The sequence below is a fragment of the Petromyzon marinus genome, chromosome 33 (assembly GCF_048934315.1).
Source record: "Petromyzon marinus isolate PM22_M1 ecotype Great Lakes invasive population chromosome 33, UKy_Petmar_22M1.pri1.0, whole genome shotgun sequence".
Taxonomy (NCBI): domain Eukaryota; kingdom Metazoa; phylum Chordata; class Hyperoartia; order Petromyzontiformes; family Petromyzontidae; genus Petromyzon; species Petromyzon marinus.
In genome coordinates this window covers 588,529-608,266 of record NC_133699.1, presented here as the reverse complement: position 1 = coordinate 608,266, position 19,738 = coordinate 588,529, and the positions used below count along the sequence as shown (strand labels likewise).

Here is a 19,738-nt window from a genome sequence, read left to right as displayed (position 1 = left end):
TGTGGTGGCTGAGATCCTGGGTTAGAAAGGGAGTTCTGGCCACCATCTATGATGTTAGCCAATTATGGGATGATATTGGAAATGGACAAATATGTGGAGCAAGATGGGTGGTTCATAACTAAATTGACCTCTGTTCTGTATCTCAACACTCACTAGTCTATCAGGCTATGGGCTATCCAAACCAATGTTATCCAAGCAGAGTCCAATCTGGGAAAGCCATAGGCTCGAGACTAAAACGTGCTTTATTTATACGTGGTCGATGTTCAACGAATGTGACTGTATTCATTGGGTTGTGATTGTATTGGGAGGCTAGTTTCACAACAACAGCAACAAACTCATCGAGAGGAAGGCCAAGGAGGTCCGGGAGGCTCAAGGGGTCACAGCGCTGAGCCGTCACCGCTCAGAATCCCGGGGCTTGAATCCTCGTCTCGTGGTGGCTGCCCGTGAGGCGGCCTGTAATCCAGCACGGTGGAGGCAGCAGCGAGGGTTGGTGGGTCACCGCACGAATGCCGTGAAACTCCCTTCCTGTGGGCGTCGAGGAGGTCCTGTCCCCTTGGCCGCCAGGAGACGGCAGTACTGTGAACATGCGAGACTCCACCTGTTCCATCTGTATGGGATAAAGTGTTTTGCCTTCGCACGAGTGTGTTGTCTCCGCGTGATTCGGTTTCCTCCCACATGTAAACACTCATTAATTGGCCAAAAATACTTGATATGTAGAGGGCCGCAGAGCTTTGGTGATTGTTGACCGCGTGGCTGCCTTCAGGCTTGTCTGTGGTTCCTGCTCGCACTCCTGAGTCGTTCTCCCTGTTCGAGAGCGAGCGAAGACCGTGTGGTGGTGCGTTACAAGTGGACCATATTATTATTATTGCAGCCAGATCACCAATAACCACACCAAATAAGCCATCCGCAATTAATTTGGATAAAATCTGCCGATTAGAATGAAAACATGAGTTTGACTAACGTGCCAATGAGCGTAACTCTCATATGCAGAGGGTTTGGTTTGAATTCCACGTGGCAAACCATTTTGAAGGGCATTTAAACTGTGCCACTTTGGAAGGCCTCGATCCACACTGCATGTATTTATGTTGAGCTTCTTTGCCACCATACGTAGCCAACCGTGCAACTCAGAGTTGCAGTGTATTATACCGCAACATACATACATACATAGTTCAACAAACCTTCATACATAGTTCAACATACATACATAGTTCGACATACATACATAGTTCGACATACATACATAGTTCGACATACATACAAAGTGTGCATCGAGGTGAAAGTCCGCCCAGCCTTCAGGGCGCGCAGTCGAAGCCGTGAGGGGTGACCAAGATTCGTGAATGCAGCGCGCGATGCAGCCTCACTCAACGTATGTAGTCTCACTCGACGTATGTAGACTCACTCAATGTATGTAGTCTCACTCGACCTATGTAGTCTCACTCAATGTATGTAGTCTCACTCGACGTATGTAGACTCACTCAATGTATGTAGTCTCACTCGACCTATGTAGTCTCACTCAAGGTATGTAGTCTCACTCGACCTATGTAGTCTCACTCAAGGTATGTAGTCTCACTCAAGGTATGTAGTCTCACTCAACGCATGTAGTCTCACTCAACGTATGTAGTCTCACTCAACGTATGTAGTCTCACTCGACCTATGTAGTCTCACTCAATGTATGTAGTCTCACTCGACCTATGAAGTCTCACTCAATGTATGTAGTCTCACTCGACCTATGTAGTCTCACTCAAGGTATGTAGTCTCACTCGACCTATGTAGTCTCACTCAATGTATGTAGTCTCACTCAAGGTATGTAGTCTCACTCAAGGTATGTAGTCTCACTCAATGTATGTAGTCTCACTCAATGTATGTAGTCTCACTCAATGTATGTAGTCTCACTCGACGTATGTAGTCTCACTCAAGGTATGTAGTCTCACTCAATGTATGTAGTCTCACTCAATGTATGTAGTCTCACTCAAGGTATGTAGTCTCACTCAATGTATGTAGTCTCACTCGACGTATGTAGTCTCACTCAATGTATGTAGTCTCACTCAAGGTATGTAGTCTCACTCGACCTATGTAGTCTCACTCAAGGTATGTAGTCTCACTCAACGTATGTAGTCTCACTCAACGTATGTAGTCTCACTCGACCTATGTAGTCTCACTCAATGTATGTAGTCTCACTCGACCTATGTAGTCTCACTCAATGTATGTAGTCTCACTCGACCTATGTAGTCTCACTCAACGTATGTAGTCTCACTCAAGGTATGTAGTCTCACTCAACGTATGTAGTCTCACTCGACCTATGTAGTCTCACTCAAGGTATGTAGTCTCACTCAAGGTATGTAGTCTCACTCAAGGTATGTAGTCTCACTCAAGGTATGTAGTCTCACTCAAGGTATGTAGTCTCACTCAATGTATGTAGTCTCACTCAATGTATGTAGTCTCACTCAATGTATGTAGTCTCACTCAATGTATGTAGTCTCACTCAATGTATGTAGTCTCACTCAAGGTATGTAGTCTCACTCAAGGTATGTAGTCTCACTCAATGTATGTAGTCTCACTCAAGGTATGTAGTCTCACTCAATGTATGTAGTCTCACTCGACGTATGTAGTCTCACTCAAGGTATGTAGTCCCACTCAATGTATGTAGTCTCACTCAATGTATGTAGTCTCACTCAAGGTATGTAGTCTCACTCAATGTATGTAGTCTCACTCAATGTATGTAGTCTCACTCAACGTATGTAGTCTCACTCAAGGTATGTAGTCTCACTCAAGGTATGTAGTCTCACGCGACGTATGTAGTCTCACTCAAGGTATGTAGTCTCACTCAATGTATGTAGTCTCACTCAATGTATGTAGTCTCACTCAACGTATGTAGTCTCACTCAAGGTATGTAGTCTCACTCAATGTATGTAGTCTCACTCGACGTAACCGCGAGCATACGTCGGGTGACAGTTATCACGTGATAACGACAAGTGACAGGGCTTTTACCACAGGATGGGTTTCAAAGGCTGAAAAATCATTTGTTTACCTGGGTCACCGTTTCATGCTAATGGCAGTCCTGGAGAACACTGTGTGACCTCCATAGTACACTGTGTGACCTCCATAATACACTGTGTGACCTCCATAATACACTATGTGACCTCCATTATACACTGTGTGACCTCCATTATACACTGTGTGACCTGCATAATACACTGTGTGACCTCCATAGTACACTGTGTGACCTGCATAATACACTGTGTGACCTCCATAATACACTGTGTGACCTGCATAATACACTGTGTGACCTCCATTATACACTGTGTGACCTCCATAATACACTGTGTGACCTCCATAGTACACTGTGTGACCTGCATAATACACTGTGTGACCTCCATAATACACTGTGTGACCTGCATAATACACTGTGTGACCTCCATAACACACTGTGTGACCTCCATAATACACTGTGTGACCTCCATTATATACTGTGTGACCTCCATAATACACTGTGTGACCTGCATAATACACTGTGTGACCCCCATAATACACTGTGTGACCTGCATAATACACTGTGTGACCTGCATAATACACTGTGTGACCTGCATAATACACTGTGTGACCTGCATAATACACTGTGTGACCTGCATAATACACTGTGTGACCTGCATAATACACTGTGTGACCTCCATAATACACTGTGTGACCTGCATAATACACTGTGTGACCTGCATAATACACTGTGTGACCTCCATAATACACTGTGTGACCTCCATAATACACTGTGTGACCTCCATAATACACTGTGTGACCTCCATAATACACTGTGTGACCTCCATAATACACTGTGTGACCTCCATAATACACTGTGTGACCTCCATAATACACTGTTTGACCTGCATATTACAGCTATTTTGGGTTAGATCGCGTAAATAGAGATGTGACATTAACCCACCACCACCCGACACAGTCAATTGGTGAGGGTTGGCGCGTGAACAATGAGTTGGGTCACCCACCCACCCCCACCCCACCCCCCACCCTCCACCCCCCCACCCCCGCCTCGAGGAGGCTCGACCTGGACCGATGGAAAGTGGCCTCAGAAGATGCCCTCAAAGCGCTTGCCCGACACAGTTGGTTACGTACGGTGCGAAAGAAGTTCAACATAACAAAGTAGACAAAGATCTCCCGGATAGCCTTTAACAGACTATAAGAATAGGTGTTACCCTTTCTGGATATCTTTTACAGACTGTTGGGGCAAGTGCTGTTCACGAGTGCCTATGAAGGCCGGTATGGCACACGAGGAGGTGGGTGACCAGCACCGCGCCCGGCCGCCTTTGTCTCCCCAGTGGCGGTGTTCACACACCGCACCGGGTACTCATTAGAGGCTGAGTCGACCTAGGGGAGGCCCAGGACCGGTTCAGATAATGCCGGAATCGAACTCGGGTCGCCGGGGTTCGTATCGCGGCGCTTACAAGGGAACGCGACTTGGGTCGTCATTGAGAGGTCAGGGGGACAGGTGCGGCCCAGTCCCAGTCGCCTGGCGCTCGATCAATGTACTGTTGTGACACCGGCGGTGGGCAGGGCTCGCTGTGAGACCTCCAGCGGAGAGAAAAGAAAGTCTGACTCAGCCATAAATCTCTCACCCCCCGCCCCACCTCCCCGTTCACCTCTCTCCACCCCTGCAGGAACAATCCATATGTCCCAAATTGACATTGCTTTAGCATTTAGCGGAGGGGGGGGGCACCCTCCACGCGCGGTGTGATCCAGGCAAGCCGTTACCGCGCATTGGAAGCCGTAAAATATTTAATTGTTCCTCGTAATGCCATTTCGGCGGATCAGTCAACGGATCAATTGCGTCATTTCATTCCGGTGCAATTTCTGAGAGTGAAATCTTTCTTTAGTAATGAATATCTCGATGTGAAATGACAGGATTGGTATTAAAATTGTGCATTAACATTATACAGCGAGTCACGCTTATTGCTATGAATTCCCTTGCGCCCGAATGTTCACAAGTACACCTTCAAAACATTAACACGCTGATGCGAGCTCGCGTCTATTGTCACTATGCCAATAGAGTGACAAAGTGATGGCGTTCTTGCGGATTAGATTATATGAGGACCGCTGTTTGGCAAGTCTACCATAGCCGACCTGAGTGCCTGGCAAGCTGCCATAGAAATGTAGAATTTCCACCACTGGCTCAGGGCAGGAAAAGGGGATATTTTAAAAATCGGAATCTTTATTTAGACTTGAGCTTTGACTTCGACGTCACAAAAATAATTTATTGAAACGTTCAAAAATAAAAACCTGACCGGCGCCCTCCGTTTCGTTCTCGGGGTTGCTCATGGGCGGATTTACCTGGGATGAACCGTGCACACGAAAAATAAAAAATAACGTTTCATTTTGCACATGCACCCGGGTTTAATCGGCTGCTCCTCTACTCGTCGTGGGTCAACGACTCCACGCTTGGCAGCAAACACGTTGGCGACTAAAACCGATTGCTTTAAGAAACAATAACAACACCCCGGATTCTATGTCTCCACTCCCATTCTACGTAGGTACACGATACATGCTGTGTTGTCTGAGTTACGTGTGTCGTTGTAATGCCCTGGAGAGTTTGTGCTCAATCCAGGCCACCACCCCTCCTCCCATAATTAGGACGGATAATGGTAAGATCACCGTGGAAGCTTTTGGGTGTCATAAACGGGCCCTGACCAAATTAACAAAACAAAAACTGCACATATTTAAACAATAACTCTCAATATATTTCTTTAATAACTCTCAAACTCTGCGATAACCCTGTTGTTTCTTCACAAAGCCAGACGTGGGGAGTGAGTGGAGCACCACCACTGTGCGTGCTCACCCAGCTCTCAAGGAAGCCTGCTCGCTTCCTGGTTTAACACGGAGGCTTTCGTGAACAATATCATTCAAAATTGTTCTTTTGGAGGGGTCAGATCACGTAAGTATAAATATGTCGTTAACCCACCACCATGGGATAACGAGACATCCATGTTTACGCGACTAACCCAAAAACACTTTCATTATGGATGTAATTAGTCGGTGAGTTAAAGTCTTTCCTGTGCCATAACGAGTGCCGGGCATTGTTAATCTCCGTTATCACTCCTGAGCCAACGATGGGAACATGCGTTTAGAGTTCTGTATTTGGCTGCTATACATTTCCACGTGATAAGCCACTTCGTTGAGCTATCATTTATGGCCAGGTCGCTTGCGCTATATAGCTCAGTGGCCTTTACCTGGTGAAAAAAAAGTAAATAGTTAACAGTTAATGGATGGAAATTGCCACCTTCCTATGGCGGGGACCAAAGTCTTTCTTGAATTAACGCAACTTACCTTCCGAGGTTTCATGAGATCAACAGCGTCCCGGGTGATGTGGTCATTCGGTTGTTCTAATTTCTACAGCTACAGCCATCGGACGCCGTCCCGTACTGAAACTGTGCTCGATCATGGCCACGCCCTGACAGCTTGCGAGCTTACCAAGGGATGTCTTTGCGTATCGGCGCGCTTTTGTGTACCGTGACGTACAATAGGAATTGATTTAGCGATTGGTCAGGAAATGTAAGAAATAATTGGGCGCGCAATCGATCGCGAGCGCAAGGCAATTGCATTTAAAATTAAAACATGACTCGCTCCATGTATAGACGGCGTCGTGCATGAGATGTGCACCGCCTTCAATCGGATTGGCCGCGGCCAGTCCACAAATAGAAATTAACAGCATCACACACATGTCAGTGGGACGCATCGTGAGTCTGTGGGTCTTCGTGCGAGTCTGAGTGTCGATGTGAATCTGAGTGTCGGTGTGAGTCTGTGAGTGTCGGTATGAGTCTGTGAGTGTCTGTATGAGTCTGTGAGTCTCGGCGTGAGTCTGTGAGTGTCGATGTGAGTCTGTGTCTGTATGAGTCTGTGAATGTCTTTATGAGTCTGTGAGTGTCTTTATGAGTCTGTGAGTGTCTGTATGAGTCTGTGGGTCTTCGTGTGAGTCTGTGGGTCTTCGTGTGAGTCTGTGAGTGTCTGTATGAGTCTGTGAGTGTCTGTATGAGTCTGTGGGTCTTCGTGTGAGTCTGTGGGTCTTCGTGTGAGTCTGTGAGTGTCTGTATGAGTCTGTGGGTGTCTGTATGAGTCTGTGAGTGTCGGTGTGAGTCTGTGGGTCTCTTCTAAGTCTCGAGACTATATATTTTTTTCAGGAGGGTCCTGCATTGGGTTGTATTTGTTGCCCGTAATAGAGGTTTTATTGGGGGGTTAGATCACGTAAATATATGTGTCGTTAAAACCCGCCACCACCCGACACAGTCAACTAGTAAGGGTTGTCACGTAAACAGAACGTGCCAATTCGTCACTAGTACAGCACACCGGTGTGTGTTGGCGAGCCAAGCCACAACATATACAATCTGAGTACGACGTTTCGCCAGTAATTACAACTAGCTTCATCAGGCGACAGCCAGATTTGTGGAGAAGTCCACTTGTTTCGTTTCTTATATAGAGGCGTAGATGTGGTGAGCACGCTTCTGCGCTCTTGCGCAAAGTGGTGGGGGGGGGGATGACTGAGTCAACGTACATTACGCATGTTCATTATGCGAGCCCTTTGAGCTTGTCCTTCCTGTACATTGTGTGTATTAAAATAAGTAATATAAAAAAAACTTTTTTTAAACACGCTTTCATGAAATGTACCGTACTAGTAATGGCAGAACTCCACGACTCCAGGAAGTGGTCCCCGAAGCTTGCCAGAACGCAAGGGGACCGTGGTCATTTACAGACAACGTCAGTTGAGCGTCGACAATTAGACCCAAGCCGAAACATAACAAATAAAAAGAATGTTTAAAAACTATTTTATTTTTGATGATAGAATATAGTATTGTCATCAGTATAACATAAGTATACCATGTTTGCAGTCGATACCACATTGGGAAGTGGGTTAAAATAGAGTTACAAGATTTGAGGATACAACAACAGAGTGACTACATCATTAGATCTCCTTTGCCAGTACCAAAATATAATAATAGGGTTTTTCCCCTTTTTTCTGGCAACAAAATTGAAACCTTTTTACAAGGTTTCATGTCTGCATTAACCACAATACCTGCAGTCAAAATGCAAACAAAAAACATACTATGATAATATATGCATTGTCCTTGAAACTGATTGGTCCACACCAAGGGACGGCTTTCTTTTGAGCCTCGACCCAATTGGTGCTCGACCAGATGACGCCAAAATGCGTCATCTGGTGTTGGCCAGTAGTAGCTAGTAGTAGCTAGTTTTGGCCAGTAGTAGCTAGTTTTCCACAGAACTTCAACATGATCAAAATCGGGTGGTGGCGAGTTCTAACGACACATTTATATTCTTTGGGTCTTTCGGTAAAGTTACGAAGGGGACCCTCTTTTTTCCTCCTCATGACGATCGCTCGTGTTGTGATCAAAACGTCGTAGTTTTATTTTATTTGTATTCATTTGAACCTATCTACGTGACTTTACCGAAAGACCCAAAGAATATGAATTCCCGCAGTCACGAAACCTGTAAGTCAAGATTTAACACATTTATATATTTACGCGATCTAACCCTGAAAAAAATCTCTATTATGGATGATATTGGTCGCGACGTGTCGAACTGTATTGGTTGTGTTTTGTTGTGTTTTGGCCAATTCCATTGATGAGCATTAAGCCACGTGGGAGGACACCAGAGCACCTGAGGGAAAAAACAAAACATCGTTACAACACGACACGACTCAAAGGTGCCCACAAATGGCTTCAAGGTTCCACCTAACCTGATGTCTGTCCTCTGCTATGTCCCAGCCACCTCGGAGCTCAGCGCCGAGTGTCAAATATTTTGGTCTCGTGACAAAACATCACCAATAGCGAAATCACAAATCACCGTGCGAATGCCACAGAGTGTTGCAGCGACATCCATCATCGTGTCGTATTACGAGCCAGTGTCAATATTTCCCACGTTCACCTACCCCGCACCGACCGGCATGGTGAAGTATGGTCAAGTAACCCCCAGCGACACGCACGGCGCGGCGAGGCCGTCATCCGGCGGCGCAGTGACGTAAGGCGCCTCCGATGAGCACGGTTGGCTTCGTGCGGTGCGAAAGAAGTTCAACATACGTACAAGGCGTCTTTAATTGTGCACGCACGTGAATGTGAGCACAGAGAGAGCCTCGACATTGCCCCTTTGAGAAACGAAAGCGAGTGGCGCAGCTCGAGAACGGCGTCTCGTCTCAGCTGGCGGTTACTCATGACCCTCCATCGGTCGGCAACCGAGGATGGTGGCGGTGGCCGCCACCTGCCCACGGGTGCAAGGGGAGACGCCGCAGGGAGGGGGGAGTGGAGGCGCCCTCTCGCCTTGGGTCTCGTCGCTGCTCGCGGAGGGCAGCAACGGAGCGAGCCTGGGGGGGGGGGGCGGGGGGGCCTTGCCCACACCCCCTGTGGGCAGGGCTACGAGTTGGGGCCTCCTTGACAACCACCATGAGATTTGTCTTCAATAACAACAACACGCATTTAAAACGCGGTTTAAATTAATGTTAACGAAAATGATTTCATTTACGTTCCACGTTTGATTTTGACGAAATTAGAGCAGTCTTGGGTCCCCACCTGCACGGCCTGAGCTGATAATGTCGCTGCTCCGCCACCGGTGAAGGGCAAAGCATCTCGAAAACCGCATCGCGATGTTAATTGAAGACCGCTTTTTGAGAAGTCAGCATTGATTGTCATGAAGACTTTCCCCCCGCCAGAAGAATGTGGAATTTCCACGGATGGCTCAGGGCTATCAATGAAGACGAGTGTTGTCCCGCTGATCGTTTGAGCAGGAAGTCAGCGTGCCCCGACATGAATTTGCTGTTGTGCCCGTAGAGGCCCAAGGGAAGGTTCAGCTCATCCATTAATGAATGAACGTTACTTGTAGTGGAAGTAAAACAGTGTTTTGGATAATACTCACTCGTGCTAGGGGACGACACACGCCGATGCTCATTTGAGCCAAATACTTTTGACATTTCCCTTTCATGTTATCGTACATTTTGTCCCCGCTTTCATGAGCGAGAGATAAAAAAGGGCCCGAAGAGAGAGCACGGAGGCATCGTCTTGTGCAGCCGGCGCTTTGTATTCACCTGTCGCCTGCCGCTTCGCCTCCTGCTGCGCGAAACAAACATTCGGCCAAAACTTCTGACGGGCACAGGTGGGGGAGCAGGCAAGCCACCGCGCAGAAGGCCAGCGAGACCGGCGACGGAGAAAGTCACTTCTCCAAGTCCGTACGGAGACAGGGACCGACCCGGGGTGCCGGGTGTAGTGATCCACGTCGCGTCTCCAATACCGAGGAGGCTCCCAGCTCCCAGCGGGAGCCTCCTCGGTATTGATGGGCGCACGTGGGACAGTGGCACTCGGCCTTAATAAAGGCGACGCGTAATGGGCTGGTTGATTGGTCGGTTGAGAGGTTTTTGTGTTCGCGTGTGAGCGAAATGTCACCGTGGCTCTGGAAGCTCGTGGCGGAACACGAACCGCCACCCCGCCTCGGGCGACCTCCCCGTGACGGTGCCCGATGTCACCACCGGCTTCAGTGCCCCACACGGTGTGGTGCTGCAGTTGATGGTTGGGAATTGAGCTAAATGGCACATGACCATCACACTTTCAAATTGAGTCCCACTTTGAGAATCTGCAGACATTAGCAGGAAGTGACGTCCCTATGGATCGACTGTTCCTTCCCGTAGAAACGTGGGATTCTCAGCACAAATCATAAAGACGCTGTGATTTCAATTGACATGTGCTGACAGACATTCCGCGACTCAGGTTAAACACAAAGACAAAATAAACGTGACTGGGTTTCTGTTGTTTACAAGTTATTTGTGAATACATTGGTTTTAATACAAATGTTGTACAAAGCACGCTTAGACCACCCTGCAATTTTGTTGTAGGTTTTAAAAGAAATTCATAAATTTTATATATATACATACATATACATGTCCGTTGAGATTAATGAAGCATTAGTAAAGGAACGATAGGTTGACCGCACACTTATTGATGGATGCCTGGTATTTCACGAGAGACGTAAGGATACATTAATTGCCTGGTGCACGGCTGGGTAATTACGTAAAAGGCATCACCACTGTCATTGACAGACATGTGAAGGGATGGAGATGCGTGGAGCTATAAACGCGCTATACACAAACAGACAAAGTGTACTGAGGGGTTCGTAAGGGGACATCACTGCGTCCATTATCAAATTTACTTTTAAAAATGGGAATTCTCACATCGGCACATGCCACTGTGGTCATCCATTCCTCAATGATACACAACACTATTGCACTTCCCAGCACAGTACAGGCGTGAATCGGGCGGTGGTGGCTGTGCTGCACGCGGTCACTGCATCGCGCGCTTTCAATGGGGTTCTGCGGCCGTCTGGAACGCTCTTCCTTCCGATAATAGGAAGCCACTGGGCGCTGTGCACTTTTAAGTCCAAGTTGAAAACTCATTTATTTAGGGTTGCGTTCGTGTTAAGTTTGTTGTCCATCCCCCGCACCTCAGATTAGCAAAGTTGGCTACGTACAGTGCGAAATAAGTTGAACATACATACGTGGCCTGTAATCCAGCACTGTGGAGTCCAGCAAGTGAACTAATCGTCATCTGTTTACATCTGTACAGAGATATAATTTTGCCCCATCGTGCGCGTCGGTTTTCTCTGGGTGCTCGGGGTTCCACTCACTTGCATAAACAACTCATTAATTGGCTGAAAACATCTTAAAATTAAAAACCCAATGTACTACCCTCCCGACAAAGAGTCATATGACTCAGTGGGGATTTCCTGGGTAAATAAATAAATAACTACTGCCACTTGTGCTCGTACACTCGTCTCCTTCAACACAAAACCATTGTCTTGTCAAACACAGAACCATCGTTTTCGCGAGATACAGACTCATTATCTCATACAACCGATGACTCATGTCTCAACCAATGCAAAATCTGTCTCTAATCCAATACAACCCACGTATCGTCCAATTCAGAATAATTATTCCCATCTAACACGGAATCCTTATCCAATGCAGAACCCTTGTCGCATGAAGTACAGAACCCATGTCTCATGAAATACAGAAACCTTGTCGCATGAAGTACAGAACCCATGTCTCATGAAATACAGAAACCTTGTCGCATGAAGTACAGAACCCTTGTCACATGCAACATGAAAGCTGCGTAAAATCCGGTAGAGAACGTTCATTCCACCCAACAGAATATCGTCAACATCTCACGTGTCAGAACCTTCAGCTAATCCGGCACACAATCATCGTCTCGTCCAATGTGCAATCGTTCCTCGGATAGAACACTGGGGCATCTTTCATTAATGTCTCACAGTGTGTGAACTCGCTTGAGTTAGGTTGACAGAATCCGGCTAGATGCCACAGTGGCCGGATGTCAGAGGGTCTTGAAGTTGGCCGGGGACGGTGAATGACTACGACTCTCTAGTGGACAGTGAATAACTACGACTCTCTAGTGGACAGTGAATAACTACGACTCTCTAGTGGACAGGGAATAACTACGACTCTCTAGTGGACAGTGAATAACTACGACTCTTTAGTGGACAGTGAATAACTACGACTCTCTAGTGGACAGTGAATGACTACGACTCTCTAGTGGACAGTGAATAACTACGACTCTCTAGTGGACAGTGAATAACTACGACTCTCTAGTGGACAGTGAATGACTACGACTCTCTAGTGGACAGTGAATGACTACGACTCTCTAGTGGACAGTGAATGACTACGACTCTCTAGTGAACAGTGAATGACTACGACTCTTTAGTGGACAGTGAATAACTACGACTCTTTAGTGGACAGTGAATAACTACGACTCTCTAGTGGACAGTGAATAACAACGACTCTCTAGTGAACAGTGAATGACTACGACTCTCTAGTGGACAGTGAATAACTACGACTCTCTAGTGGACAGTGAATAACTACGACTCTCTAGTGGATGGTGAATAACTACGACTCTCTAGTGGACAGTGAATAACTACGACTCTCTAGTGGACAGTGAATACTACGACTCTCTAGTGGACAGTGAATGTCTACGACTCTCTCGTGGACAGTGAATGACTACGACTCTCTAATGGACAGTGAATAACTACGACTCTCTAGTGGACAGTGAATGACTACGACTCTCTAGTGGACAGTGAATGTCTACGACTCTCTAGTGGACAGTGAATAACTACGACTCTCTAGTGGACAGTGAATTACTACGACTCTCTAGTGAACAGTGAATGACTACGACTCTCTAGTGGACAGTGAATAACTACGACTCTCTAGTGGACAGTGAATGACTAGACTCTCTAGTGAACAGTGAATGACTACGATTCTCTAGTGAACAGTGAATAACTACGACTCTCTAGTGGACAGTGATTAACTACGACTCTCTAGTGGACAGTGAATAACTATGACTCTCTAGTGGACAGTGAATGACTACGACTCTCTAGTGAACAGTGAATGACTACGACTCTCTAGTGGACAGTGAATGACTACGACTCTCTAGTGAACAGTGAATGACTACGACTCTCTAGTGGACAGTGAATAACTACGACTCTCTAGTGGACAGTGAACAACTACGACTCTCTAGTGGACAGTGAATGACTACGACTCTCTAGTGAACAGTGAATGACTACGACTCTCTAGTGAACAGTGAATAACTACAACTCTCTAGTGGACAGTGAATGACTACGACTCCCTAGTGAACAGTGAATGACTACGACTCTCTAGTGGACAGTGAATAACTACGACTCTCTAGTGGACAGTGAATTACTACGACTCTCTAGTGAACAGTGAATGACTACGACTCTCTAGTGGACAGTGAATAACTACGACTCTCTAGTGGACAGTGAATAACTACGACTCTCTAGTGAACAGTGAATAACTACGACTCTCTAGTGGACAGTGAATAACTACGACTCTCTAGTGACCAGTGAATAACTACGACTCTCTAGTGGACAGTGAATGACTACGACTCTCTAGTGGACGAAGTTCTTTGAGTAGAAGCAGCCCTGCTGCAGGAATGTGGAATTGCCACACTGCAAACGGTAAAAATCCACTTTAATGTTTGTTTTGTTCCTGCAGTACTCCTCAAAATGCAGCACATGAATGATATTACTTAGCGCGTGTCAAATCTGACACAAAACGCACGCCCCAATTAACACAGAACCCTCACCGCATCCGTTAATAAAGCCCTTGTCTTATACAATACGAAAGCCTAGTCTCACTCATAAATTATTCACAGCCCTTTGTCAACGCACTGCTGGATGAATGCCTCCTCCCCAGGTGGGTGTGTGTGTTAGTCATTGGGTTGTTATAACCCTGCTTCACCAGGCTTGTCTGCGTGGGTTGGTGAAGTAGGGGAGGGGGGGGGTGAAGACTGGTTCAAATGCCACTCGCCATGGCCCGGAATTGAACTCAGGTTGCCGGGTTCCCTTAAGGACAATGAGCAAACTACTCTGCCACCCCTGCCCCCACCTTTCTCATTCGGGTGCCGCTTTGTGGCTCAGGGATCATCAGCCAATGATGGCGATAACATTCCCAAGATGCTCTGTTCAACACGGTACCGGACTGTAAAAATGAACACAAGCGTTGTTAACTTCTGCTCGATTCACTATCGACTACGGAGGAATGTGAGTGACGTATACAATTACTCATTAATTGCAGCCCGAATATAAATGTACACAACAACGTGTTGGTAAACGGGAAAGCCACCCCGGTACACAACAACAACAACCGTCGTTCACCACAAAGGGACGGTGACGTCACCACGGCGATTGTGCCAGGCTAGGTGCACTTTGAGGCCACATGTCAAAGTGTCGAAGACTCGCCAGCAGAAGGTGACGGAACAGACCCAGCAGGTGCCAAGGGTTGACTGACTGACATGACTGGAAGGCGCACTAATTGTGCTTGCCACTGTGCCAAGGGTTGACTGACTGAGATGACTGGAAGGCGCACTAATTGTGCTTGCCACTGTGCCAACCTCGGTGCAGTCCGCGCAACCTCCTGTGTACCAGGCGAAGGAGTTAACATCTCAGCCACCGCGGCGCCTTAACAACGCCTTATAACAGAGACAGATACAGTAGGTTAACGTTTCGGCCGACGTACCTTTTCATAGTTCAGAGATGGCAAAGAGATTGACTTATAGTTGGGGATCACACTTTATTTACCCTGTGTTGTCTTAAAACATTTGCAGAAACGTCACACGAATTTCTTTTGAATGAAATTGACAGTTTTTTTTCCTAACCAACTATAACTATTTTTAGCCCTTTCTCAATCCACTGCTCGATGAAGGCCTCCCAGAGCTACGTCCATCGTGGGGTTGTTTGACCATACTTCACCATACTCGTCAATGTTGGTTGGTGAACGGGTGTGGTGGGTGTGGTGGGCCAGGCCCAGTTCACGCCACGGGTATTAGCCAAGGCCAGGAATTGAACTTAGGTCGTCAGGTTCACGACGCTGCCAACGACCCATCTAGAACGAGTGACGGCTTGGTGGTGCCTTGACGTTGTCTAGAAAGTGGACTCGTAGAGCGATGCAGTTGACATGATGTGCAATATCCAACTCCACACCAGATAGCGCTCCCGTGCCCTCTTTCTGCTCTGAAGGAGGGATATTGCTCGAATCACTCGCCGAGCCATTCACTTTTGTATTGTGAGCTCACACGGAGAGGTTGATGGCTTACACGGGCACGCGAGGGTTGCCACCTGCCCAGCTTTGACCCTGACAGCCTGCAAACTGGCGTCTGTGTTAAAGTGGCAAGGATCGTTTGTGACCGAGATCTGCCGGTATAGCGTTCAACTTTATTGCAGTCACAATGAATACATAGGTTGTGATATCGATGTCGGCTGACTGAGAAACGTGTCCAGGTTTGGTCTGCGGAAAATGTCCCCCACCCCGGCCCCAGCATAGATCAACTCACACCGGGGGCAGGGAATCCTTCCCTTACTGTGGACAACATCGGATTTTGAGACACCATATCGTGGAACCACACATCGACACACACGCACAGCTTAGAGCTATCCAATAATAATGTGCAAAACGATTCTGGGTGAACTTTACAGGTGAATGAGCGCGCTAACATTAGAGACACAGTGTTAGTAGCGGGTTCAAAACATTGACCCCCACCCGCCCGAGTACCCAATTAGCGCGGCTCTGATGCTTGCTGTGGGTAAGTATGGTTTGCGGGCTGTTTACAAGTTGTAGGCCTTTTCGCCTGACCGTGGGCCGTGTGGAGTGATACGACCATGGCCCATCGGTTCCCGACCCCTGAGATGATGAATCTCTGCAGGCCGTCAGCTGGTTAAATAAAATGTTGTTTCGCTTGCGCTGTCACATAAGCACGCGGTGGCGGCACCAGGAATACGCAGATGTCGGCAAAGTATTGTGGATCCAAGCAGCTCAAGGGGACCCCTGTGAATCGAAGTCACGCGTCGGCCTTCAAGTTCTCCCAGCCGTGCCCGAGACGGCACTCGGTGGGACACGCCGAGCTGTCGGCAGGCGATGGCCACTCACGGACAGGCGCCAGGCTGCGGGTCGACACGCGTGGCGAGGAAGCGCTCCACCCACCCCGTGCCGTCGTCCACACAGGCGGTGGAAAACGCCGCGTGGAAGTCCCGCGTTGGAAGACTCGGACATGGACGAGAGAGGTGCGGGTGGAGGAGCTGAAGGGGTAATCGTCACCGCTGGCCAGGTGTGTGCGAGCGGGAGGAGTCTGAAGGATGTTCACCACAGGAAGACACCACTTCCACTCTTCCCCTCTCTCCCTCCCTCTTGCTCCACGTCTTCTTTTGACGTTGCACCGTCCCTGGAAGTCTTTGTCGAGCCGCCGGCGGAGCCGGAGCACGGCCCATCTGCGAGTCCTTTACGCAGGACTCATCATGTTGTAGACCATGCTGCACATGGGACACGGGAGGGGAGGGAGGCGGATGTCATCACAGCTGCCTGACGCAGAAGAACGGCGCGTGTCTGGATGTTTGGCGTACCGTAGAGAAAAGCGAATTTCGTGATCTGCTTCAATCCACCGACTGACGAGCGAGCTTCTGCCTCAGCGTGGTTAGCTTCGACTGTATCCTCACAATTGATGGAGTCAATTGCGTTCGTATATGTCTGGTAATATTGTGTGATTTTAGTTTATCGTTATTATTATTGGATTCTATTAGTCTATCTGACGTATTTGTACCGGGGTCAATGAGTATATTGTTGGGTTCCATTCGTCTCCATTAGGTTATATTAGTCTCTGTGTTCGGGTTTATTTGGTATGTTTGTTTTCAACTCTATTGGTATTGGTTTGAGTGTAGAAATGTTGTGTCCGTTTAGTCTATTAGTGTTCAATTCCATGATTACTTTTCTATTGAATTATGTTCATCCGTGAGCATTGGTTTTGGTACCCTTGTTAGCATTGAATTTTTTTGTCTATTCATATCGGGTTGTATTGAGTTGTAGTCTGTGAATGTTGAGTAATACAACTGAACATCTGTGAACAAGAGCTTTATAGTTCATCAGATTCCTCCAGTATAAATACAGTCACTGATTCAGATATTCGTATGCTGGTTTTGATTTCTTTCAGGACGTTAAGCGCCGTGCCCCATTGGCTGGAGGAGACTTCCACCAGGCCGGCAGAGCCCCCGATGGGCACAGCTGCACCACAGCAGCTGCACCACAACTGCACCACAGCTGCACCACAGCTGCACCACAACTGCACCACAGCTGCACAGCAGCTGCACCACAGCTACACCACAGCTGCACCACAACTGCACCACAGCTACACCACAGCTGCACCACAGCAGCTGCACCACAGCTGCACCACAATTGCACCACTACAGCTGCACCACAGCAGCTGCACCACAGCAGCTGCACCACAGCAGCTGCACTACAGCTGCTGCACATCAGCTGCACCACAGCAGCTGCACCACAACAGCTGCTGCACCACAACAGCTGCTGCACAACCACAGCTGCTGCACCACCACAGCTGCTGCACCACAGCTGGGTCAGCCTCTGGGAAGGGAGCAACGCGGGCACGGCCGGCACGGATCCCACACTCGGCGTGTGGACGGTCTGGGCCCAATCTCCTGAAGGAATCAACGAGTTCAAACAAAATCATCGTCCTGCATTGCTCCCCATCGTTATCCCTACTGCGGTAGGGCAGCGATCTTAGACGGCCCCAGTCGGTCCCTCATTTTGAGGGTGTATCGCTCCGCACCTCCTACTAGCACGGTTGGTTACGTACGGTGCGAAAGAAGTTCAACATACATACCACGCGCCATTTCCTATTTGTCTTCCCCTCTTCGGAATCTGCTTTGTATTCCGGGTTTTTGAATGGCAATTTTAATACCCATTTATATATAAATACATCTCCAGACGCCTCTGCGCTCTGCTCACTTGTACAGGTAGTAGAAGTATGAGAGCAGGTAGAAGCCCAGCTTGCACCAGCCCTCTCGTCGGCAGTACGCCAGCACCTCGGCCTGCGTCGCCGTACTGGGGTCGTGCGTGGCGTCCGCCGCCGACTGCTTGTCCGGGCTCTGCATGAACCTGGGTGTTGTTGTCCACACAAAAGACAAATAAGATACCCCGTGTAGTCCTTAACAGACTGTTGGAGCAAGTGCTGTTTGCGATTAGCACCGATGAAAGCCGACACGACACGCGAGGGGTGGGTGGGTGGCCAGGAACATGCCTGACCGCCTTTGTCCCTCCAAATCACGATGCTTACCACACACCGCACTGGGCACTCGTTTGAGGCTGAGTCGACCTAGGGGAGGCCCAGAATTGGTTCAGAAAATCGTCACTGGTGTTCGCCGTGATCGTGAGTGCAACTCGGGTTACCGGGTTTGTAGCGCAGCACGCCAACCGCGATGTGACCGCTCCACACATGTACACAAAGACAAAGATCCCCCGAATAGTCTTTAACTGGCTGTCGGGGCAAGCGCTGTTAGCGAGTAGCACCTACGAAGGCCGGCGCGACACACGAAGGGGTGGGTGACCAGCACCGTGCCCACACACACACACCCATACACACACACCCACACACATACACCCACACACACACCCATACACACACACACACACCCATACACACACACACCCATTCACACACACCCACACACACACACCCATACACACACACACACACCCATACACACACACCCACACACACCCACACACACACCCATACACACACACACACCCACACACACACGCCCATACACACACACACCCATACACACACCCATACACACACACCCACACACACACGCCCATACACACACACCCACACACACCCACACACACATACCCACACACACACACCCATACACACACACACACCCATACACGCACACACCCATACACGCCCACACACACACCCATACACGCCCACACACACACACACCCATACACGCCCACACACCCATACACACACACCCATACACACACACCCACACACACACACCCATACACGCCCACACACACACCCATACACACACACCCATACACGCCCACACACACACCCATACACACACACCCATACACGCCCACACACACACCCATACACGCACACACCCATACACGCCCACACACACACCCATACACACACACACACCCATACACGCACACACCCACACACACCCACACACACATACCCACACACACACACCCATACACACACACACACACACCCATACACGCACACACCCATACACGCCCACACACACACCCATACACGCACACACACACACCCATACACGCCCACACACA

The 19,738-nt window shown here is 48.4% G+C and overlaps 1 protein-coding gene and 1 long non-coding RNA gene across 3 annotated transcripts in view; both read right to left on the bottom strand.

Annotated features, from left to right (window-relative positions):
- Positions 1-208: 208 nt before the first annotated feature.
- LOC142929702 (uncharacterized) lies at positions 209-6,986 on the bottom strand. The gene is made up of 2 exons (XR_012945859.1): positions 6,328-6,986; positions 209-804 (listed from the first exon to the last, which is right to left on the bottom strand). It is a non-coding gene; the product is annotated as an uncharacterized LOC142929702 (long non-coding RNA).
- An 818-nt stretch (positions 6,987-7,804) lies between these two features.
- LOC116948270 (protein cornichon homolog 1-like) overlaps positions 7,805-19,738 on the bottom strand; it is a 54,975-nt gene continuing 43,041 nt past the window's right edge. The window contains exons 5-6 of one of the 2 annotated variants that reach the window (XM_032964771.2): positions 18,368-18,517; positions 7,805-8,670 (exon numbers count right to left, since the gene is read on the bottom strand). In XM_032964771.2, the coding sequence (XP_032820662.1) occupies positions 8,562-8,670; positions 18,368-18,517 (259 nt within the window). In that variant the 3' untranslated portion in view covers positions 7,805-8,561. Of the gene's footprint in view, positions 8,671-10,792; positions 16,882-18,367; positions 18,518-19,738 lie in introns of those variants that run through there. The other variant, XM_032964773.2, reaches the window with a different exon arrangement.